Consider the following 26,326-nt stretch of genomic DNA (forward strand, 5'->3'; position numbering starts at 1 on the left):
TCTCTTGCTCAAGGGTAATGGTTTTCCGTGACTCGTATCTCGATATATTCCAATCTATGTATATTACAATATGTATATTCAATCGTAATATATATTCTGTCGCTTTCAAAAATAGTGGTATCCTTTGTACGAGAGTAATGATTATTCCATGAGTTATATTTCTCAATGGGTATATACCTGTACGTGTATTACTAAATATATATATTGTACGTATATGTAAGTATACATCTGTGGAAAAATATCCATTCTGCTGATGCATGAAACATACGAACACGAGAATTATGTAAAAAAGTATACAGGGAGAATGCAAGTAATAACGAAATATAAAAATACCGACACATTAGGATAAGATCTTTTATTTTCGAAATTTGCAATACGATTAATCCCGTTCTTAATCAATCCAAACTTTGAATCGTATTGAATTCCGTAAGTACAATTAATTCTAATTACGTACGAAACGTTCAACAATATTATTCTCTTCTTAAAAACTAATCAGTCATACTCCGTATACTCCTAAAAGTACTTCAGTCGTTACAGTCATGCAAATCAACGTAAACGCTGAGCAGAGTTCCATTAAAATTCATTTTCGGTAACAATAAGCATGATCAGGAGAAAAACAAGTTGCGAGCAAATTCGAAGAACGCGCGACAGATTCGAAATGGCAGGCGATCGTTGTAAATATCAAGAGCTATGCGTATAATCGTCTCATATAACATAATCGATATTCAACAGTACCGGTGTTATCGGCTTGAGCGAAAGACTCTAGAATAATTCAAACTCATCGACCAATGCTTTAAACCAAGATTTGTAAACGATGAATCTGTCAATTTAAAAACGATACAGCCATGAGAATTATCGTGCGGAAAAAAAGGATGTAATTAAACTTTAGCTAATATATTATAGTAATATATTACTTAAAAAGTTTGATTACACGATATATTTCATTAAAATGTATTATACAATATTCTAAATCTTATTTCACGATATGAGTAAAAACCTCGCACTACATAGTTAGAAAGACATTGTGCACCAGGTGTATTGCTATTCTTTTGTAATTACGAAACGATCTCGCATTTTCTGTACTTTTGTTCCGCTTCGGTCCTATCATAAACACGTTAAAACCCCTGAAACACTACTTCATCCAATACATCTGGTAGAAGAGTACTAGGTTCGTCTGTTATAACATCGATTATTCTGCCAGGACTTATTGCTCGTTCTAATTCTCATCTTTCCGTATTTTAATCAATCCAATTAAACTTGCTCTTATCGTATTACGATATCGTCTTTCCCTTCCTTCCTATGTAGATGAGTGCGACGATTCGATTAATTTGAAATTATTGGCGTGTTTTACTTGATATATTCGATTTGCTCTACGTCATTCCCTTAATATTCTATCGTGTTACTGCATCTACGTAGTATCACGTTATACTTTTATTTTTAGAGAGTTTGTTCGTTAAAAGTTTGAAGCGTATGCAGAGGCAAATTAACCTTAACGCTGATAACATTGAACGTTGGCCCCCGGAATGCTATATGGGCACCAAGAGTCCTTATCAGAAAAAGTAGTAAACGAATAGAATTACATGAAGTGCATTTGTTACTATGCAATTAGACTGCGATACAAATTCTAGCTTGGCTAAAACGATATTTGTCGAATCGTATTTTTACTCGAGTTCTAAAATATTCCTACGTTTTCTAGAAACAATTGAATCGAACGGGACTCTCTTACCATAGGAGTATTTTAATTATTACATATGAAATTAATACAACTCACCACATGATACAATTCACATCACATGATAGATTAGTCAAAGCGTATCTAATAATCTGAATATTAATTTCCTATTGATTTAACAAACATCACTTTAGCCAGGAAACACCTTTAAAAATCTAATTTAGCTCAAGGGTTCCGAAACGATTGCTAGCTTCAGGCCCCCAAAGACTTAAATCCGTCACTGCATGCATGAATAACTAAACATCGTACAATGTTTAAAAATGAAATAATGCTTTGCTATCAAATATATGAACTTACCAAAAAGTATGATTCTTTGAGAGCTGGGAGTTTTTTTTATGATGTAACCGAACAATATGGAAATTATCTTATTTTTAATAAACTAGCATCAGTTGTTACTAGTTAATTGATAGTCGAATTTAATCAATATTCTAATTAAAAGTCTAATTCAAAAAATTGCTAATAAATAAATTATCTTCGATAACGTGATAAAACGAAGAAAGAATATTCGTTTTTATTTTCCAATAATTTCCATGATTGTATTAAGATTAATTACCTTGAATAATATATACGTTAAAATAAGAGTATATATGTAAAGTAGAAACATTACCTCATAATAAAAAAATGCGGCCTCGAAGTATATATTCAGACTTTGAACTATTTTGTGATTGCAAATCGACTTGGACTTCTTAACGCCAGATCATTTAAAAAATAGAACGTCAAATCGCAGTGGATTCGAGTTTGGTAAACAGAAAAACTCGCTCATACATTCATTTGCATATCTCATAGAATATTCAAGATATCATGCCGCTCTGACTTACAAAAATAAACTTCATCTGTGGCGTTTGCGTGTGAAAACATGCGAAAAAAAAGAACGATATAAAAACCGAATTCCTGGCTTTTTTACTTTTTTATCATAAAGATGGACAAATTGCAAAGAATCAACAAATAAAGCACGAACTCATCGAATAGCCAGGAGCGGTTTACCATGACGCTAATGGCACTATATGCATCGGGACCTAGAACACTATCAGCTTGTCAAAAAGATCGATAAATGATTATTAGAATTATATAAAATACATTTGCTAACGTGCAAAGACTGGAATAAAAATTTTCGCTTGTCCCGAATATTCGGATGCCCATCAAGCACTCCAGTTCTGAAAGATTCTTGCGTTTTCTAAAATACGTGAAAAACAATCGGATCCAACGGGACTCGCTTACCATGCAAGTTTTGAAACGCTGTTTTGGACTGGCCATTGCAGTGTGCGTATTTCGATTGGTGCATACAAGGTCAATAATCGCCGTCTAAATGAATATATTTTGACAGATTAGCCAAAGGATCTCTAGACATAAATATTAATTTCCTACTAGGTTAACAAACGTCGATCTAGCCAGGTTACACTTTCTTAAATTTGGTTTAGCATAGGAATCCTAACATAATTATTAGCTTCAAGCCACTAAAAAGGGAATCAAATACGTCACTGCGAGCAGCATGATCTGTGAATATCCGTCGCTGAGAAACAAACATACTTGTAAGCGTAGGATTAACAAGGTTAGCGTATCTACGACTTCTAGGTTTTTACGCGCGTGCATTCTCGTGTAATGATAGATAAACTTCGTCCCACGTTATTCCTAAATTATTCTAAAACGTCTTGCCGTAAGATTGAAATGTCTATCTGAAATCTGAAATTCCCCACTATCGAACGGCAGTTGTTTTTCTATTATTCTTTCCTCTCGATCGACTTCACATATCATAGCACAGCCTCCGTAGCGTGCCCACTTAATCGACTAGTCACGTCTATTTGATGCATCTTGATTTACAGTATTGTTTATTTGTTTAATCAATTTTTCGCGTAGTGTGCATGCTACTAAATTGTCTTATATCCCTTCATCGTGCCCGTTGTTCGATGTTCGACCGCACTGATACACGCAGCTCTTCAGCAAAAACTCTCTGCCTCTTTTTCTTTTTCCCGATCGCGTTGACAACATCACATCGAGATTAGGATCGAGTCAGTCGCCGGTATTCTCTTGTGACCTCTATATTACGCCCGTCCCGCGATCCGGGCAAATCGATGCGGCAATGTGACCAGCCAATTAAGAGGGAAAGTTCAACGATAAGCCTTGGCTCTTTCTGCCCAGGCAAATAAGTCCACGCTGGGGATCGCTTCAAACATCGTACAGGATCTCAACTCGTTTCTGATGAAAAATGTAAAAAATGCATATTATATTACTTGTTTGTCGGGCGTTGCACGAGCTAAACTCCAGACTTTGACAATTTGTTATTCTTTTATGACATTATCCTAAACTCGTAAAATATACTTAGTAAAATAATTGTATATTAACTTACCCTGCTTGTGGTCGGAGGAATATATTCGGTTGCATTTCTGTGATGTTATTACCATTGTCGCAGAATATTCTTGCTAATGTTATATTGCGTATTTCTGCCAATTGTTCTGTAATACAAATTTCAGCGCGCTTAAAATTTATCCTTTTATAATTATATTAAGCGTTAACGATGATTTCAGAAAAATGATTTCTTACCGACTGTGAAAGGTTGTGGCTGATTTGCAGAATCGTAGAAATATCTGTCGGTGCGACGAGTTCTGGAAAATTGTTCGGAGATCAAACAACGGAAAGTAAGACCTAATAGCCCGTCCTCCGTTGGTCTCTCAGCCATACCACCAATGATAAGATCAACGTCATCTGGATGGGCGTAAATTGTACGCAATTTCTTCGTCATCTGTTAACAGAATAAACAACAAATATTTAAAAAGTTCGAGTAATTTAGAAGTTGAAATATTTCTTCTTTTTTCTTCTTCTTTTGCCAAAAGATTTTATATTTAGAAAAATTTCATTAAGTTAACGAATATATGTGAAGCGTAAAAATTTTGTTGGCATATTTACCTCCATTGGAATGTAATCTAGGAAATCATCGAAGCTCTTCGCAGCTGGAAGACCGCAATATTTGCGGTAATGATTATATCCGGGTAAACCGTGATCACGGCCACGCTGAATATCCAAGCTGATAGCATCCAAACCTAGGCTGTCCTGATTTGTAGCGAACAGTTTGCTTGTTACCTACAAAACACGAATAATTTGTTCTTATCGACTTCGTTTTGTACATTAAATTTTCGGCCTTGGATAGTTTATTTTTTATTGTTTTAAAACCGATGGTTAGATCGACTAGACTAGAGGAAGAAGGCATACTCACGTCTTCAATTATGCTGATATCCATCTTCTGACTGGTCTGAGTAGCCATACCACGCAGTAAACCATCGAATATTTCATGCGACTCAATTATATTTGGTTTATAAAAATATTCCGCCAATGAAACTGTTTTATTGATCTGACGTTTATTGTCTGTCAAGCTGTAACGTAAAACCGTAAATAAAACCGTTAACGTGCTTGTTATGTCTTGACTCTGATAAAATATTACTGCATTAAGTATTTAATGATCCTTTTATCTCCAACTAGTTCCTTATCGTTAACTAGCTACGTTTTCTGGTATTCGCTATTTTCCTGTATCTACGTATCTGTGCAATAAACAATATAATCGCTTAACGAGTAGGATGTAGATCCCGCTACATTAGAATAACTAATGATGTTCGACCGTTCGCGAAGAAACGCGCCAACGAGAGTCGTAAATTCCCGCTACGGTTTGATAATCGACGCCACGAATTGCTCGATGCCCTATTTCAGTTAGGATAATAGAGGTGGTTGAACTGACGATAACGCTTAGTTAATAAATTCAAATATGCACTTAATTCCAACAATTTTGTAGGTATAAGTAGTTACGCGTGGTGCGTGGAGATGTATTCTCGGCGAAGTATAAATAGTAAGTCAATCTGATGACTTATCAATGAACGGAAAACCAGACAAGAGATGGTGACGATGTTGTCGCGGAGGAAAGCTATCGATGGCTGGTGTGTCTAGCGTAGGGGACCATCGAATTGATGGCAATTTTGGATCGGAAAGTGAGGGCAACTGTCATTGCTTCTAGTCGAATACGAAAAAGGCTGGTCAGTAAGAATGGATGCTGGTCGCCCCCAATCAAAGGTCGCCCGTGGGTGGTATTGTACATAGGAAAACCGTTTTCCCGTGTTTTCTCGGAATGGACAATAAATCTAACGAATACTTCAACTTGAAGGATACTTGTGTGGTCCGAAGAACCTTAACTATAAAAATGCGAAGATTTATGATAAAGTCCTTAAGATTATTGAGGGTCCGCAATCTGGCAGTCATCTTGGTCGCGGTATGAGATATGATTTGTGTGGAGAGCCACCGGACGTAACAAATTTCTTAACCGAAGCATAATATTTTGTTCTTGGATTCATGGATCTGAATAATTTAATCAGCATCATTCATTCCGATTCATTTTAAAATACAATATCGACTCACCTTATCTTTCCTTGCAATAAGGAATTCATAAAACGCAGAGCTGCTGTCGCGACTTCGTTACTGACTGCTGGCTCATCCTCGGAGTTGTAGTTACGGCTGTAGCTATTTCCAATGGCGAGACCAATCGCCCGAGTGTATCTCTTGCCCAGTAATATCGGCAGCCACTCTTTGTACGTGATATGCTGAATTTCAGCAATTACTATACGCCTGGCTTCCTGATACAGCGTCTCGTCTGACCAGTGAGGATTCAGCTCGGCGAGCTTTCTGGCGATTCTGTTGTGTTCGCGGTGCCAGATAGTGTGTATTGCAGCCAGTTGTGGATGCGTATTTACACGATTATCACCTATAACGAAGAAGTATTTTAGTAGTAGAAATACTTTGCAAAATATTTAGTTTCGTGACATGATCGATACTGATTGTACGAACGATTCGTTATTATTTTCTATCGCAAATCAAATACAAAGTACGAATAATTACCAGAATCGTAACACCCATCCTTGCATTCTGAAGAGTTTTCAGCAATTGGCAAGAAATCGTGGTCGTTGCCCCTGTGAACGCGCAACCGACCTCCTTCGAACTCACGAAGCTCGCGAGATTTCTTCAACGTAGAACCATAGATCGTGGAACCATCCAAGAAGTGACTCGCTTGATTCATCTATCATTGAAAATCACACTGTTGTATCTGGTACGTTCTAACGTTAACGATTTCTATACAGCGTTTAATGGAAAAGTTAATTTACCTGTTCAATAGGCCCGAAAGTACAGTCCGACTTGAGGACCGGCAACGATCGTACGTAATTCATGCATCGTACGTAATGTTGGCCATAGACGGGATCTCGATCAGGTACCATAATCGCAGAACAATCAGGATGCATGTATCGAGGAGACAAGGCATTCCCGTCTGATCGACAGCATGAGATCGGTTTTCCCGACGATACTGTAAATAACGGTAAATCAGGTGAGAACTCAAACGAATATTTTAGTTACAGTTATAGAGAATACACGCGTTCAGTCTGAGAGTTACAAATTTACCATAACTGAGAATAGGTTGCAATTTTAAGACTAATAGAACATAATACAATGGATATTAACATATAATACGTATTACGCGGTGTTTCCAGTGCGGTGATCTTATGTTAGTCTCGTTGACACGAGGTACACTGCTTTGTAATTTTTTTTTCGATTTCCTAATCTTATAGAGGTTGAAGCTAGATCTTAGGTCTTCATGCTCTTAAAATTACTTGTGTACGAAGGAAATATTATTAAAATCTTGGAAATCTTCTTTCATCGTCTCTCGAATTTTATCATTTCTATCGTAATAAAAATATTCTTCGTGTTAAATATCGCTGAAACACTTACCCATCTTACGCATTGGAGTATGCGAAATATCATTCGCGATAAATTGCGCCCATTGGACGACCGTCAACGTTCTGCTGACATCCGATTGATCATTGGGTGTCGATAAAGCCACGCTTACGCTTCTGGCACCTGGCAGCGGCTTTCTCATTTGTCCCATGCGTCTCGGTTCTTGAATTCCTGGTCGCCAAATGAAGCATTAGCCTCGCGTTTATTCTCGCGATATGTCGTCAAATCGGAGTAATACCACGGTTAAGTTTCGCAAAAATGATGTTCAAATCTATCAACCGGCACCGATATCGTACAAATTTGCTCGTTTCCGTACGAACAGTATCGGACGACGAACAACGAAGCCGAAACGATGAAATAGTTGGAATCGAGACATTACGATTACTCCGATTTCGACAAGGTTTTGCATGTGAGCTTCGCCTATGCATGTGAAAATAGTGTTCGTACAGCGCGAGAGCGAGAGACAATTCGCGACTGATTTAACAATGCCTGATTCTGTATACCGAAATCGAGCTTTCAAATCCCTGCATACGAGAATCCCAAGCCTAACCGCGCCTATAAAACCTGCCTCAACTTGCGACCAATTCGTCAGAGATCAATCAGTAGATGACATCATGGAGTCTTCTGTCTATCGATCTATTCAACGATAATTGCTTTTCAAACGCGAACCGTTTCACCAGAATGTTCGTTGTTTTTCTTCGTTTTCGTTATCACTCGCGTCCCAGCTCTGATTGATCCCTGGATCTACTAAGATGCGGCAGCTCTCGCGCTGCAGAGCAGCAGTACAAAATACTTGTCTTCTACTTATTTTGCTCGACATGACGTTCTGATGCGTTATCGACGAAAACACGCGCGCTGAGAACGAATTAAAAATGAAAAACCGGCTCACATTCGATTCTCTGATTACGACTACTGATTCTTTAGTTTTGCTTCTTTACTGTTCTTAAAACGATCACGTCGAGAACGCTCGCAGAAGGAATCAAGTGACTTATCTAGGTGATAGGCTGATGAAGGTGCCCAAGTGAGAAAATCAAACTGGGAGCGATCGTCTCAACGTCCTATCGTGCATACTGTATATCGCGTATCTCTTAGCTCTTTGATGTGCGATACAACATCGTGTCCATATTCTTTACGTCTTTAGATAAAAACTTTGATAAATACTAAGATCGTTAACAATACGTTCAATATACTACGTTTCAGCCTATCGCAAGATCCTAGAACCGCGAATGACTCCCAATTCTCATTCGCTTGTCTCGGACACCTTTAACGAGACCCGTATACCGCAATCAACAGAAAATATTTGAACTAGTGTTACAATAATAAATATGATACATTATTAGGTATATCCGAATTAGATTACATACACATTCTACTGCTGGATAGAATCTCCCGACCGGGGCACCCTATTGTAGGCAGTATTATTCACTGCTACACTCAGGCATTTTATGCTCTATGTGCCTTATCGCACAACAACTGTAATGCAAATCACAGAATATAATTTGTTAAGCCAATCGACGAACGTTTTTTTTTTTTCTGTTTTCCATCCATTAGCGCCCAGGGATCAGAGAGTGTGTTCGTTTTCATATTTACATATACACAAATGAGATACAATATATAGATTCTTTAAGCTTTGCTTTGCGTCTGTCATCTGTGTGATAAATATGTATGCGTGTATGATTCTCCTGTTTCGTTGTTTGTGATCGTATATAATTGTGCAAGGTGTCATTGTGAGGACTAGGTGGGTTAGTAGGTCGAGGCTGGTAACTCGCGTGCATCACCACGCAATCTGTAACGATTTCCAGTCGTCAACAGGAAACGGTCGCCCGTTTTCCTTCGTTTCATCACACACGGTTTACCAATTTTTCGACTTTGCTCCACATCAACGGCCGACGAATGAAAGGAAGAGTTTTGAGAATGCAACGAACATGAGATGCGATGATACCATTCTACGTGTATCCTTGGTAAATGTAACGTGTCTTGTCTAAAAAGCGAGCAATTATGCAAGAAGCCTGTTTGAAACCGAGGTATAGTTGACAGTCCTGTGGTCGATTGAAATTCGATTAATTGCGGCGGAATTTTTTATTCGCCCTAAGAATTATGCAAGGAAGTCCGGTGTAATGTCCAAGGTGTCCTAGAATTATCGTCGTAAAATTAATCAAAATTACTTATATGGAAATATAAGAGCAACGTCCTTGAATTATTCCGCAGAAACGCGTAACAGCGAAGGTTCGAGTACAGCGAAGCGAGATGTACAAGGTGTACTTCGCGTGTTCTACACTACGTACGTCTCTCGTTTCTTCTTGGTAAGCCTCGAGAATTTATCGTATCACCGTTCCTCTTCGTACGATTTTATTAGACGTTTATACTACCGTGCTCCGATCGAAAATAGGGAAAATTACGAGAGACATAGGTTTACCATGTTCGAAGTTTACCGCGCTACATGAAATATTCAGTATTGTAACGAATACCACAAAAACGTAGACCTTTGGAAAAAGGAATTCTTTAGAAATTCTCGTACGCTTTGTACGTACATTAATGCGTTCCAGGAATATGAAGTCACGCTCCGACTTTATCTCAAGTTTTGACTACTCTTCTTCTTCTAACAGCACGACGAAATACGCGTACAACGTACCTCCCTTAGATATATAGATATCGTTAACGATACGGCAAATGTTTCAGACAGAAGCTGAATGAGTTTAAAATAATTTTTGCTAAATTTTTCCAGCTACGTACGTACATAGTTGCGCCTGGAGAATATTACAATTGTGCACGCGTGAAAGAAACTATACTCAAACGCAACAGCCAAAACTATAAGTTTTCGTACATTTTTTGTCTACGATATACGAATAAAAGGATCAGTCGTTGAAAGCTTCGTTAATCCAATGTATAATTTTCTTCGCGAATTCTACCAACACAGCGACTTTTGTCCGTAAAATATTCGGTTTCCGAACGCATTTGCAGAAAACAGTTTGACAGAAATTGCTTTGAGCGAAAGGGTTCGCGCATAGTCTTTTACTGCTTCCTTGCAGTATCGTACAATTTGTTAACGTTCGAAAGGTAAAGTCAAGTCGATAGGCAGACAGAAATAAAGATATAAATAAAACATTTCTAGGACACCCTGTACACGTTCCAGCGTTACAGCCAAATTGCACAGTTTCGTCTTCTCTGGACGTTCGTAAAGATGATCACAGATATGCGACACGTGCACGGGGAGCGATACATCCCACGACGCAACAGATGAAAGTGACACATTCCGCAACACGAAAGATGCCACATTTCGCAAACACAAAAGATGAAAACGACACATCCCACGTCGCAAGATGCGCGTCCAGCTTATATAATATGTATAATTGGCTAACTGCATCTCGCATTTATGCAGACAAATACTATTCCGTTTCGTTGGTAAGTTTAATGGGAGCGACTGCGCATCGCGTACAATTGGAAAACGTGGTCGAAAGTATTCTTGGATCGTCGGCCGTTTCGACGCATACCAGATACAAAATGAGATCGTCTCTCGAAGAATCTACCACGAGAAAACCGGCAACGAGAAGAAACGATCACATAGATAGACGACAGAGGAATCAGGACGGATACGTGGGAGGAGAACAAGGAAGCGCCAAGCGACCAGAGGCTGCAAATAATTGTACCATTATTATTCCACACAAATAACGACGAGAGGCCACGAAACGCGGTATGGTGAAGCCAAAATATATCTCGAACTGTTCTTTTGTCTATTTCCGTTTATCTCGTCCGTTCGAAAGCCCGAGCAGCGTGCGAATGTTAAAGACAAGAGAAAAGGACGCGTCTCGCGCTAATAACCGAAATCGTGAGAGCCAATCGAAAAACCGACGATTCAAAGAGGGCCGACGTAACAATTCGAACGTAGCGGCGATCGCGATCGTACGAAATTCTCGCGACTTTTCATCGCACAAAATGGGGGGGACTATATATAACGAAATATGATAGACAAGTCCTTCTATTTTTTTTTTTTTTCTTTCTCTATCGATAGTCACATGGTAGGAAAAATCCTTACCATCAAAATATTGGGGGAAGAGAATTCTGGTGTACGCGGTCATCGCACTACCCCAGCTTGGATTTTCGACGTTGTTGCAAGCACCGTCGATGCTTCGGTACTTGGCCGTGAGATCGCAAATCGGGTGTCGCAACGTCGGACAAGCTGAGTCCAACGGAGTCCCCTGAAGCGACAGCGTCGATATGTAACGAGCGCAATCATCTTTCTCCAAACCAAATCTGTAACAAACGCCAGTTGTTTCTTATAAATATATTAAGTACGCGGTAGTAGAATGTGGACACGGACTTGTTTACTATCCGTCATAATAACATGCTATTAAACCAGATATTATCATCTATAATTTATAGAATGCTTAAGGTATTACCATTATTAATCTTTGTAATGAGACAGACAACGTTCTATCGAAGATTTCGTACTTCAGAGGTATGTTGAGGTGATAATATTCAGACGAATTTTTGCGAGCTTAATATTATAATGATACGTAATACATTAACCCTTTGCGATCCTACGTCGAGCCGACCTCGTTGCTCTATTCCGTTCGATTTTAATTATAATTTAACATAGAAAGCGAACCCTTAATCCTTACGTGTCGTAAATTAATCAGACAATTGAGATAAAAGTTGAAATGCAATTTGGATCACAAAGGGGTAAAGACGTGTAAATTACATTAAAGATAGTTCTTCACTCAAGAATTGGATTCACTCGGCGAGAATAAGTTTTAAACTTTATATCAGAGTACATCGAATATCTTAATCGATATAGCGTGTGACAATTTTCTTGCAAACTAATAATGTTGATTGTAAAAATGTCAAGGAACTTAACCCGCTGCTCGAATTCTCCCGTTAATGTGATGTTCAAGTACATAGAGATTTACTTGAAACAATATTACATGGAATAAAGATAGAGATAAATTTTTGTTGGTAACTCCCGTTTCCATATTTTTCTTGAATCGCAAAGAAATTTCCTCTCGTTCGTTGCATCCAAAGAAAATATGTTTAAGGACAAAATTGCACCTGCATTTTCTTAAAATCAATGTTCAGATCAATATACATCGTATAAAGAACAGTGATGCTAGGTGAATTTACAATAATAAGATTAAAAGTCCACGAAAAATTGAGAGAAAAGTGAATGTTCTGCTGATATTCGAATTAAAAAGTATTTGCAGTCATAGCTATTCCAATTCTCTTTAAAGATGAAGAATGGACTGCCGTTGGGAGTTCAGAAGATGGTTTCAAAGCATAGTGTAAATATCATTGGTTTCTTCGTTCAAAACCATCTTCTGATATCTCGATAGTAAGCGACTTTCCAAATGATCTTTTCATTGTGCAAAAAGGCATTCTTATTAATCCAACGTTGCAAGCAGAGTATCGAAATAAAATAAGACTCGAATTAATAGTTTAATTTCAAATACAATGAGAACTTTCGTTAGAAGACCAAGCAATAAACGATACAAATTTACCAGTATTTTGTTAGTAATTTTCAATAGAAAAATTGTAGCGAGATATCTGAATCTAAATTCTTCGATTGTACTAAGGAGAATTCGTATCTTTAGCTTTTACACCACTTGGTATTGCACCGTTTCTATAGTAATACAAATTACCATAGTAATACTCGATTTGATCGTATTACGATGTAAAAATACGATATACGAAGATACAATGTTATTTATTTACTCGGACTACGTAAAATGAAAAGTTATTTTAAGTTATCCCACTGGAGTTATTCCGATCTCAGACTATGGTGTATAGAATATGTTATGTTTACTTTGCATCCCAGATAATGGGCGTGTATTCAATGAAACGAAATGCAAACAATTACCGTACATAGATAGCAGAGTAAAATTCAATATTCAATAAACCATGTATACCATATGTGTATACCAAGTGTTCAAACAGCACGAAACCATTTTCCTTCTAAAAATAGTCTTCCTTTTGCACAATTTCCTCCTTTTTTTCAGATAATATAGCAAATACAGTGATTCTTTACGAACGAAATCCACTTTAACGAAAGGTTCAGCGTTGAAAAGTAACGAGCAGCGGATGTAACGGCTGAAGGCAAACAATAAGTTTCGCGTGTTTGAAAAAACCGATGTTTAAGTAAAAGTTTCAGAGATTGAAACAGCGATATGAAATTTCAGCCGCAGCTAAACGTCGTGCGCAATCACTTGACTCGAGCCTCGTTCGAAAAATCTGCGGAAGATCGACTCGTCGGATCTTACGTTTGAAACCGGCAACAGCGTCGACTGGTCGATAGACACTGAACAAAAGCAAAGACGTGATTTATTTAGAGGAAACGTTTCAAACATTTTTCAACGCTGAATTCGTGCACAAGTGGACTTTCACCAGTAATGAAACATCCTGCAGAGTCGTAACAGTCAATGGAAAGGAGTTTTGACCTAAGAGGTGTATGTTACCTGCGACAGTTCTGATGAAGGAGATAGGACGAAGCTTTCATCGCCACAATGGCGTCGAGGCCTCTCTCGAAAGCATCCTCGGAAGGATATGAATCAAGGAATTGTTTTCCAGCCGGCGTGTGAGCCATCAATTCGACGCCAGCATTCGCGATATTCCTTTCGAGGGTGCTCATACGATCGATCAAGCTTTGCGCGAAAGTGATCGAGTTGTTCAAGACCGCCTCGTCAATGTGAGGGTAACGTCGATTATGGAAACGACCTGTGTCTACGACGCCGCCCTCGTAAGGGTCGTTCGACATCGGCAAACCTGAAAGGATACCTTTAAAAACGTCGGTGAAATGGGTTCAGTCAATTCAACTGTGTTGGTCGCGACTTAACGGGTCGAAGCTTTAATTTAAAGTGCAAGATTTTCAACGAATTTCTTATCGAAGACATACAAGGAGGAAAAGTACATTATATATTTCTCGTGTATTTTTTCCTTTTCTGCAGAATTTTGCAAATATAATAAACTACGTAGGTGTAATCGTTAGAGAGGCTGTTTATGTTCTGATAATATTTACGTGTGGCACGATCATGTATCTTCTTTTTTGTAATCGTGAAGAGATCTAATGTAGAAGATACGAATGTTACAGAAACAATTCTTTGTTGATAAAATATTATATTGCATAAAAAAGATTGGAATAGCGAAATCGAGTAATCTTGAATTTTTCAAAGGTTTTCCAAATAGTTTTCCAAAGTACACGATTCAGGTGTATAGACTGTAAAACACATATAAATTGATCTCCTGACGTAGCTTTTATGTATAGACTCGATGGAATCTCAAACTGTAAAACACGGATATAATTTATCGTGATTATTGTGTTCATTATATATTCGTTTAGAAACAGAGAAGAAGGATAGAATCGTTATTTGTTAAAATGCTTACGAATTTATTTTAAAAAGAAAGTTCATTAAAACCAATAAAAAGCGTATTAAAACACCATAAGTAGTTTTATATAAGAAAAATTATGAAGACAATGGTTAAAAATGTTTGAGTATTGAATTTAATGTACGTTGAACTAAACATTTGTCTGTAATAATTGATCTTACCTAAAAATGAAATATTTGATCAAACAGTAATGGCTGTAAAATTATTAAATACGACTGTGTACTTATGTTTCGATAATGTTTCAAAAATGCAATTCACAACAGCATTGATCAATTTTAAAATATATTTACAAGACATTCGCCTATGGGCTTAGGTGGGCTAAGTATAGTCGTATTGCTCGACGTTGGCGATAATCGAGGACAAAATTCACCACCGAAGGTATTGGGCTACTCGATCAAAGGATCAAAATTTTCTTCGTCGACGAGAAGAACAAAAGGTAGAAAAAAGCTATGGACGACCTACCTGTGTAACTGGCAAGGTAGTTCTGCACAGACATCGGCAATTTATAGGCACCGATCGCGTGCGAATTCCCAAGGAATCCCATGGTTTGCAGAGAGACCCAGAGGATCGCCAAGGTAGCCACGGAACCCGCCATTAGTCCTCCAGCTGCACAGAACCAAATGAACTTTCGTCGTTTATTTGCTACAAAAACTTCTTGACCGATGATTCAACGCATACACGATCGTATTTACGATCATGTGTGTGGTCATTACGATCATGTATATGTAAAATGGTCAGTCGAGTAATTTCGTGCAACAGAGTGTTTACATTTAGAGAAATAAATCTCGTTTATTGGAATAGCTTAATGGCTTAAGGTTCGTTGAAGAGATTAATTGATCGATTGGTTGAAACGGCTCTGGCAAATTGCCGTTCTTATGAGATTGTCACTGTCCAGTTCTTCTATATTTGGTAAACGTGATTCGGTTGAACGTATACCTTCAGCTTGACAATCGCATGTCGAGATTGCGCGCAGATATTTTTGCGCGATATAAAGCGACCGATGTTGTCAAAAATAAATTGAATTCGCAAAATATATTAATAACTAGAGTTTTAAAAATTATTTACTTCGTCTTTTCTTTTTTTTTTTCTTTTTTTGTTTAAGATAAGGAAATAAAGATTGAAGGGGCATTGACGTCATTGATAGTAAGGTTATCAAAAGATGTACGCCACTTAATTCTGCGTAAACACGTAAGCACGAAGTGAAACTCGAAGCTGTCGACACAATTATAGAATGTTGTTTTGTATATTAATTTCCACTTGTTATCAGCTCCAATGAACGTCTTTTTTTTCTCTATAACATACGATAAGAGACAGAAGTTAGACGTCAAAACTTGAATATCAAATATACTGTAAATATCAAGCAAAATAGGTGACACGAACAAAATAATCTCGATATGCTACCAATTCTGTGGCTCAACTAGTCGCAAGTTTACAACTCAGAGGACTGAAAGCTATTATTTACCAACGAAACCTCGAGGTTCGGTCTGTCTGACTGTCGAATTGAAACGTTTCAAGACCCTATCGATTAAATAAATTAAATTGTAAATCCGTTTTATTTAAGATTACCTTGCGTCTACTGTTATTCCATCTAATTGCTAGGACTTACTCGTAAATGTATAAACAGGTTTAAAAAATTAAAGAGAAAAACAAATCATTATCAGATTTCTTATCGTCGCCACGACGATGTACATACAGTTTTCGCTTACAAGAAAATATAAACAAAAAACGGTAGTAATTCTCGAAATGTTACTTACGACTTTTGAAATGAGCCGTGCAAACACCTTCCTGATGAAACCATAAATAATTGCATAAAACGACCGGTTACTTCGAAACATACAGATTTCCTAAGACATCAAAGTCTTCTAATTTATTTAAGTTCGTCAAACTCGTTGAAACGTTCGCTATTTCCACTAGCAGTAATTTTCAAAGGAAAGAACGAGACACGCACACCGCTACCCCTATTTTCAATTTTGTTCGCTTTACCGTTCACGTAAAATCGATGCATCGACTGTCTAGGCGGCTTGTTTTCGTACAACTACCATCGGAACATTCTTTTCTTTTCTATTTATACCATAGAGGGAAGATCGACGTGTAAGATTTATGTGTTTGATTACACGTTTATTAGGAAAGTGTAGGTTCGAGATTCGTGAGATAAATACTGCGTTTATTTTCCAGTGGAGCATTTTTCATGCCATGTTATTTCCAAGACTACGCAGTCCGATTCCTAATTGCACAGTTTCTGCGTTCTTGATACTTCCTTGACTTTAATGACGCTTCATAATCGACATACACACGAAACAATCGCAAATCTGTGGCGCCTTTATTCTATTTGCGTCTCGTATTTTGCTAATATATTTTCATAGCTTCAAGTCATTACACATCCTATTATTTCCCATTTTTTCATTTAGCTTCCTGCAATTTCGTAATCTACGGGAGATCCAACTCGAACGAAAATAGAGTCCGAGCAGCGTGTTACGATTATAACGCTTCCAAATTGTTATAATTGCGACTACAATAGAACCGCGCTGGGATGATGACATTGATAACATTACCGATCAATGATTCATTCACGAGTGGCTACGTGATTAGCATAATATGCATATACAAAATCGTTAAAACGATAAGTGTACGAATGTAGTCGTACAGTATCACACATGTAGGTAGGTAGAATATTTGCCAATTATTTACAAGTATTATCACCTCACCGATTTGATGGTTTTCTAATATGTTCTAAAGATCGACATTCTCGACAATTTTTCCCCGCACATATAATTCCCCGCCCAGCCTTAGTGTTCGAGATATACATGAAAATATTTTTGCGTTGTGACCTTGATGCGCGTTGGATGTCGCTTAGACTTTGGGTTAGACTTATCAACGGACATAATTACACATACATATTATACGCCTGGGTCGCGATGAATTTACATATCTCAAGTTTCAATTTGTGAAAGGCAGATAAGAAGGAAATGCGTAGTTAATGTTGGCTCGTACCTAACCCAAACTTAATCCGATATAGATCATTATGCTGGCTAGCAGTTAAAAAAGTTTTCATGTAATTTCCATCCAGTAATTTCAAGTGAAACGAAGAAGCTCGATGACCTCTATTGATTTAGGTTTAGCTTCAACTTTTTACTCCGCTCGAATATCTATTATGCGTAACTAAAAATCTTCTCTCTTCGCTCATTCTGTGTTTACAGATTGAAACGCGAGACTGTAAAACTCATGGCGTTGTAAACACGTAATATAATCATGCCGGTATATACATAAGCCTAATCGAAACCCTAAACGGCACTCAACGCGCATCAAAGTAAAGATATCAAAAATATTTTCATGTATATGTGGAGAGTCGTTGAAAATGTTGATTTCTACGACATATTCAGGAATCATCAAAGTCGGCGAGGTGGCAGGACTTCTGAAATAATTACAGTAATTTATAGATACTTTAAATGATTGCTCGCTTTCGAGATTTTCCTCCTAATATTTACGTATATCTTAAAAAAACAGGAAAAGTTCTACAACCGCACACCGATCTTGAGAAAGACGAAGAAACATCTCAAAAGGAATAAAAATGTAAAATTATTCCCTTCGATTTTTGACCGTGCAACGCGTGCGTGACAATAAATTATATTTTACGTATAATGTTTGAAATACGAAAGATCGTGTTGAAGTTTAACGCTAAACCAATTATCCAATGTATTTTTTATTTCATATCTTCGAAGTAAATACTTTTATGTCGATCTGTATTTAATAATCCCTAAACAATACAACAGTACTTGTACTATATCTTTTATGATATACTGGAACAAAGTGTTATTTTTCAATTTACCGATATCGCTGCTATCATCAAGATATCAATTATCCTAGAATGGAATTAACCATTATAAAATCAGAGCGGAATTTACCATTCTAATACATACGTATATTACTCGATGTTAGGTGCGACAGCTGTATTATTATGGATTATAAATTGCACACAATAAGCATCGATCGAATAATCAATAACACGCACCGATGAAACGTATCTGTTTGTTATAGTTGTAGCGATAACACGGAAAAATTTGAAGGACTATAAAAATAAAAAGAAATATACAAAATGTATCGTTTTTCGTAAAACATTGATAGAAAACGATATTGACATAATGGATTACCTTCATAGGTATGTATCTAGTTGATTTTTGTCTTCTTATTCAGATCACACGGATGCTAATTCACGCATTTGCGTAGACAACTTGTACGGTTTTCACTTTCACTTTATACTTCACGGTTCTAACGTCTGGCTCTGACTACTCTTGTATAGCAACAACTACTTTTTCTAGGACAGCCACAGCTGGTAAGATTGAAATAACACGTTCCGTGTACGAAGAAGGTGTAAAAAAATGTAGAATAAAGGTTAAACATCTTCTTCTGCGAACGTCTAAACGCCTCGAGTCTTTCATAAACAATGGATAGATACAAGTAAATTTTCTCCGAAGCAAGAAGACAAATATTGAACTTTCGTGACTATGAATGAGCTACGTTACAAATTCTATTTTCTTATTCCACCGCACGTTAGACATAGGAAAAATATATGATTGTGATAAATGGGTACGAAGAAATGCGAACCAAATCCTATTTCTAAGCCAAAATAAACTAAGATACGTACATCGGGTATGAATTTTAAGCGTTACATATAACTGGTACCGATTCAATCTTGCTTCTATTTCAGGAAATAGCAATCTTTTACTGGAACAGCGTTACAAATAGGCGTAAATTCAGCGTTTTCCAGAATGAACGATCTATCTGTTTCTTTAAGATAGAATTCCAAAAATAGTTTAGCGTAAATACCATAATCCAGATGAAAGAGCAGTGAAAAACCTGAAATCAACGATCTTCTTTCTCGCTACTATCATCATTTGGTAAAACGTAATTAAAATGTCAAAGTTTCAAAAAAAGTATCTCCGTCATACGTATATATCCAAATTATTATCTAATCGCCTCTATTTTCCTGTTCGTGCCAATGTAAACTCATTGAAGGAAGGATCTCATGGGTACATGTTCCCTTCCTTTTCTCCTATCTCACCCTCTAAACAAAATAAATCAACCTCAAAATAAAAAACCCTCTAAATATATCCTTATCATTAAAATAACTTTTGAACGAAAGTAGACGGATTTAAATTTAGTATGGTCATAGTACAGGATGATTCATTTGAGACTACGCACCCTGATCGCCACTCTCGCCCTCGCGAGAACGAAAATAGAGTCGAACTCGGAAGTGCTGTTTGGAATCGAGCCACCCTGTACCTCCGCGTTTCGATTCACAGCCAGATACGATTATGCAGACTCACCTTTCGTTCTTTTCATCGATTACCACGACCTTTAAGAAAATTTTACCAGATATTTATAACTTGCGAGATGCCTCGTGTTCCAGTAGAACGCGATCTCCACGCCTGTTTCCCGTCAAACGTTTTAAAATCCAGTCTCGTTACGTCATAGCACCTCGTGTTACAGCGAATAAATATTGGAAATACCTGAGAATAATTGCATTATGCTCTATGCATATAGTTACTGTTTTGTTATTAAGTAATTCAAATTAATTCCTGAGATGGTATTGTATAACGCATTTGAGATAATCCGTTTGTATTGCTCAACACATCGAATCCAGCGTATTCTACGACGTATCCGGCGTAATGAATATTGAACAACTGGCACAAATATTTTTCTTGCATGCAAATTACTGAACCGAACCATCCATCATATTCTCTTTACTTATTCGTTTTCCTTCTTTTATAATACAAAAAGCTTGTAATTCGGTCACTATTAAACATATAGAACATACTGAAAATTCGAAGTTGCAAGTATAAACGGACAAACAAATGTAATGCCTACTTGATATTAAAATGTCTTGAAATTATTCGTGTCACGTAAAGCCTCAATCATGTAATTACTTTAAGCAACACTGCGTTGTAGAACTCGACGATTCGTTCGACGTAAACGTAATAAAAATTATCTTCACTCGCTTGAAATATTCGTAGCGGATTTTTCACATCTTTTATTATCTAAAATTACTATAATCACCCATTGAAAAAGATATTGTAAGTTTACCTTGTGTGAATTGTATTGTACGTGTATTTAGATTTCTATATAATCTAAAGATATTTGTTCTTCTGAAGAGAGCACTTCTTATTCCTATACAGATAAGAACTACGTATTATCCAAGTACAAAAGATGTCTAAAGCTTGAGAAAAAGATCAAGTAAAACAAACGATTCTATGAAGTAGATTACGGTTGGAATAGATCTCACATTTTAATGATATCAACAGGGAAATACGCAAGATAATTTAAAGTAGTAAATTGAAAGGTTCGAACGAATAATTACGCTGACTAGATGTTCAATATTAACATTAAGAGAAATTAATTTTCAGAATCATTGAAAATTTCTAAAAAAAGGCAATGGAAGAATACATATCTAGTCGAATAAAAACAAGTCATAAGTAACGTGATAAGATATAACCACCTGTTAAGATATTCTTTTCATTGTATGTTTATATATCGCATTGAAATTGCTTAGATACATATTTACTAATGCAAAATGAACGTCAGGTGTATTACGAAATTTTTTGTTTAAATATCTTCTCCTATATACTTTTTTCATATTTCAAATTATATTCTTGCACATGTGTATATATAATAATGACAGACTGCACATATTCTTCATTCAACATTTTATTAATTTATATGGTCCTTACGTTGTAAAATTAATATTTAAAACATTTTGTCTCTGTTACTGCTTCGTTACTACTCCGCATTTCTTTTACCACATTTTTCTGTTATCCAATAGTGTACATCAATAAATTTCTTGCTACGTATTTTATTTTTCTCCAAAATTATTTTCACTCTCTGAAAATAACACGGCAATTCACTTCTCGGCCGTTTAATAATAACATGTCACTGTTTTTATCACGTTTAAACTAGTTAAACAGATAATTAAAAAGATGGTTAAATAGTTAACTACTTTTAAAACAGTTCAATAATTAGATAATTTTAAGGCAGATAGTCAAATGATCGTAATAGAATGTGTTATATCTCATACTGAATTAAGCAAAAAATTTCAATTTTATTGCGTAATTAGTCACAATATTTTCCTGCCAGTGAGTCATACGAGTCAAAGATCTTACATTCTACGTCATATTTCGTATTACGTTAAAATCCTACAGCCATAACATTGATAAACAATCGAGTGTCTTAAAAATTTGCAGCTTGACCTAGATAACACTGCTGATAAGAGCAATCAATATTACTATTCATTTTCATCCAGCAGGCTTACGTCTTAATACGTATTTGACATATTCTAGATAAATTGATATTCCATTTTTCCTTGTTATAATAACGTAAGTCATACTGATATTTACCAATATATCATTTTGGTGACTTGCATACAATAATATGATGGCAGTGACTGTTAAAATAACGTAAGCACGAGATGAAAGAGTGCAATTCCCTAGAAAATAAGTAATTATATTCTATATAAATGTCATATTGCAAACAACTATGTCTCAAACCGGAAGAATTATCTACACTGGTTATACCTGTCTGAATTTCTTCACGCAAGAAGCATGCTCAGGTTATAATTTAAAGCTTTAAGTAAGAACATCGATTGATTTAGCTGCAGCTAAGATCTATGCGCTTTGGCCATCAGTATCTCCTTTTAGATCTGCGGAAATTTCTGTTTCGGCGTTCAAAAGCGGTGTATGTATCTATATTGTACTTCCAAGCCCGGTTAATTTTATGACCTTGCTATGTACATACATGTATCTTTCACCGATAGTACCTAAAATATTATTTACAATTTTCGTTCGTTTTTGCATTAAAGGCCGCGAAAGAACCACTAAGAGCTATAAAAATTTCTTACATCTAGTACAATACACGATATGTATGTATATCGGCTAATAAGAATCGTTTATGATCGTCGGATATCAAAAATGTGAGTAACACAACATTACCGGACACGTGATCCATGGGCTTCTCCAATCCATGCATCGTATAGGCCCAACGATTGTTGTCGGCCGGCACAACGAGGAACATTTTCAACACGCAAAAGCGGGACAGCTGTGTTCGAGTTAGAAACGATACGTTCCACACATTAAACGCGAATCTTTGGTAATTCTCGTGCCAACACGAATCCGATTAATTACTCGACGAATTGAAAATATTTCTCTTTCGACAAAATGTCAAGTTCAACGAATTAGAGCGATTTCGTTCGTAAACTTTCTACGATAGATTCTCGTTGAAAGCTGCTCGTACAGGTGCGTTCACCTCTGATAACTAACACGAGTGAAAAAAATATTTGCGGACGCGCTGCGTTCACGAAAACTAGCTGCTGAAGATGAACCGAAGATTCAACGGTATCCAAGTTAGCGAAGGAAACTGAACGCGAGCACGACACCGCGCTGCAGACTGCAGAATTCTCTCTATCGTCTCTCTCTTTTCTATGTTCCCCCCTCTCTTGTGTCCGCTTACCACATTCAGAATCTTACACACTCTCACAGTGTTCCATCTTTCTCATTCATACTCCGTACGAACGTCTCTCTCTCTCTCTCTCTCTCGCTCCTTCAGAGTTTCTATACGTTGGACTACACGAGAACGTTTCTTACAGTGGACTAATCTGAAGCTCTTTTATCTGTCGAAAGTAACGCATCTAGTTAAACGCTTGTTTTGCTCCGAAGTTCACAATTTATGGGAATTTTGTCCTTTTTTCCTTCACGAAACGTTCTATACTCTCGCAACAAGCTCATACTATTTCCGTTTCATTCGCTCGTACAGGCGCACATTTCTCTCTTGTTTGCTCGTTCAAGCGCGTGCATTAAGGTGTGCACACACCGATAAGATAACTGCACTATGCAAGTTTGTGCTCCTAAAAATAGTATAAATTATAAATCAAAAATCTTCTCATGCTCTACGATGCTATTAGTTATAAATACATAATTATATCCCGTTTAATGTTTTGTGCGATAGATAATGCAGGATTGTTTGCGCGTTATGTAACTGCGCATGTACCTTCACGACAAATTCATGGCACCCTCCTCTTACACTCAGCAGCTTATCTGACTTTTTTGCTTTTTTCAATCTGCGTTCCATGCATTTGGACTGTCCTACTCTCACCTCCGTTGGTATCCCGCACACGTTTATACGTCTCTATACGTCTTTATACGCCTCTTTTTTTCCTAAGAAAAATTCTGTGATCCTACTATCTTTCGTTACCTTAGCGATCTTCGCAACATCTATCTTGTATACAAAACCGTGCATAAATCTCTTTTCATCCTTCCTTAATCCCTCTCTCGCTCTCTCTCCCTCTCTCTTTCTCCCTTCTCATACACATGCGTGCGCGCAGACGGCACACGTACAATGACACAACCTTCCACATTTTATCATGCTTCCACTCGTTCCCTCGTGTATTTCGATTTCTCTCTTACGCACGGTACATACAAGCGATGATCAACTCCCACCACTGCTGTACCTGCGCTCATCTATCTGCACGTTGCATATTTTCATCTTTGTTTAACTACAATCTCTAGATTTTTCTATTCCTTTCTCCCTCGTACATACATTACGGTACAACATGAATTTTCCGTCTTCGTTTCGCTAGCGTTAGTCATTCTCTTGATTTTACGACTTGGCCGTGTAAGTGTGTATGTGTTTACTCGCTCGCTCGTTCATTCGCCAGACCCCACTATCAGGATAGGGTCACCTTATTCGGTCGAAGAAAAAGACTTCTATCACTCGATGAACACGTGCTCGTTCGGTTTCCCCACCGCTCGTTTCTCGTTGCATGCCAACTCGTAAGCGTGTTCCAGCCGTTCCAGGTTATCGCTGGCCGATTCTTCGTCGCATGATTTTCTGTTTACTAAACGGGCATGTGGAAACACGTGTTCCGTATGATATAACGTCTTCGAAAAACGATTCGAATCCTTAATAATTGAGAATATTCTCGCGTGTCATCGATCGATGTTGGGTACGTAAGTAAAGTATCGATCATCGCATCTTTCTTGCTTCGTGAAATTCAGAGCGGCTTTCACGTGGTCCCTGTTATTGAGAGTTCTCGAGTTCGAGCTTAGCTGAGGAACTCGAGTTTTTATAAACCTAATGGTTTATCGGTTTTTGCTTGAAAACAAAGTCGTGAAAAATTACAACTTCCACAAGTTATCTTTCAACATGGCACGAAATCAAAAGTTTGCTCGTAAATGTTTGTTAGTATGCTTTAAATTTGCACGAAAATACCGTTAAGCGCAAGCTGTGACTACTCATTCTTTCAGTTAGAAATTTCTTTGTGTCCCGTTAGAAACAAGAATTTGTATACTCTCGGCAGATACTGGCAATAAATCGTTGGTTTATAACAAATGGATGATTATTCATCGTGGTCGGATGATCGTTAACCTCTGGCGTCCTGTATTAAATTTATTTCGTCGCAACGTAAATTCCTAGAAACTTTTTCAATAGAAATACATACTTCAGACTCGTGCAAAAATTTTAGCATTGTTCTTCGTTCAACTATCACAAATCAATTCACTTCTCTCACGATTTCCTTAATTTCCCATACTTAAAAATACATACATATTTGTTTGAAAAGATGTTTGCATTCGATGCAAAATTCACCGACGCATTTATAGATGCAAAAAGTAGACGATATTATAAATCCAGGAACTTTTCGGTCGAATTGAACCAAATTAGGGACAAAACTGAATCGTAATTTCTGTATTTTTCTACCTCTGTCCAAGACTGTCTTTCTTTTACCTGTAAGCTACCCTCCAAACCCTTAAACTGTATATGACAAGTTTATGGTACCCTACCATCAACCCAGTACTTTTCCACTGCTTTCACTGTGGCCTTTCCGTCCTGCGCGGTACCGATATTTACACAAGGGAACAACATGTAAGTAGAGGAATGGATACTCGCTATACAAATCGATGTATTAGGGTGTCCCAAAAGTTTCCAAATAATATAAGTCCCAAAAGTATTATAAAACAAAATATGTTGTGTGCCTATTATTTCCTTATAAAACCTAGTATTTATTATACGTACGATACGATGGTTAACAACCGATACTAAATAATAAATTAATATTTCTTATTTCGATCTTATTATACTCTTCTTATACAGAATTAATAGATTGTGATATTCGTTTCGTGAAAAATAAATCGTTTTGTAAAGTTACTCTCGTATACATTATACGTGTATTTTAATAATTATACATAGATAATCTAATATGGGAGAAAAACGTGTGATATTTATTTAAAAAAAATGTTCGTTTTCGAAAGTCGCGGAATATATGACGATCGTACTATTATCGTTGGGCTGTCACTGAAATTAAGAATAGGGATTAAGGACTGTGTTAGCAGATCAATGCGTCTATGAGACGAGCGCGGTTATAAATAAGAGGGTGTTAAATCAATTGGAACTGAAATAAATACAGTCACGAATCACGAG

General features: G+C 37.0%; 1 protein-coding gene across 9 annotated transcripts in view; it reads right to left on the reverse strand.

Moving 5' to 3' along the window:
* Window positions 1-340: 340 nt before the first annotated feature.
* The window catches only part of LOC122570140 (peroxidase-like), a 58,198-nt gene continuing 32,212 nt past the window's right edge, over window positions 341-26,326 (reverse strand). For 3 of the 9 annotated variants that reach the window (XM_043732066.1, XM_043732072.1, XM_043732069.1), the window contains 12 exons: window positions 15,329-15,472; window positions 13,939-14,257; window positions 11,526-11,743; window positions 7,487-7,663; window positions 6,868-7,064; window positions 6,605-6,782; window positions 6,128-6,470; window positions 4,941-5,097; window positions 4,634-4,807; window positions 4,271-4,469; window positions 4,077-4,182; window positions 341-3,925 (listed from right to left, as the gene is read on the reverse strand). In XM_043732066.1, coding sequence (XP_043588001.1) covers window positions 3,838-3,925; window positions 4,077-4,182; window positions 4,271-4,469; window positions 4,634-4,807; window positions 4,941-5,097; window positions 6,128-6,470; window positions 6,605-6,782; window positions 6,868-7,064; window positions 7,487-7,663; window positions 11,526-11,743; window positions 13,939-14,257; window positions 15,329-15,472 — 2,300 coding nt within the window. In that variant the 3' untranslated portion in view covers window positions 341-3,837. Of the gene's footprint in view, window positions 3,926-4,076; window positions 4,183-4,270; window positions 4,470-4,633; window positions 4,808-4,940; window positions 5,098-6,127; window positions 6,471-6,604; window positions 6,783-6,867; window positions 7,065-7,486; window positions 7,664-11,525; window positions 11,744-13,938; window positions 14,258-15,328; window positions 15,473-16,620; window positions 16,817-16,849; window positions 16,887-20,190; window positions 20,222-22,254; window positions 22,344-22,431; window positions 22,674-22,845; window positions 23,307-26,326 lie in introns of those variants that run through there. The other 6 variants (XM_043732073.1, XM_043732068.1, XM_043732071.1 and 3 more) reach the window with 6 other exon arrangements.

Source organism: Bombus pyrosoma, linkage group LG8 (assembly GCF_014825855.1).
Source record: "Bombus pyrosoma isolate SC7728 linkage group LG8, ASM1482585v1, whole genome shotgun sequence".
Classification (NCBI taxonomy): Eukaryota; Metazoa; Arthropoda; class Insecta; order Hymenoptera; family Apidae; genus Bombus; species Bombus pyrosoma.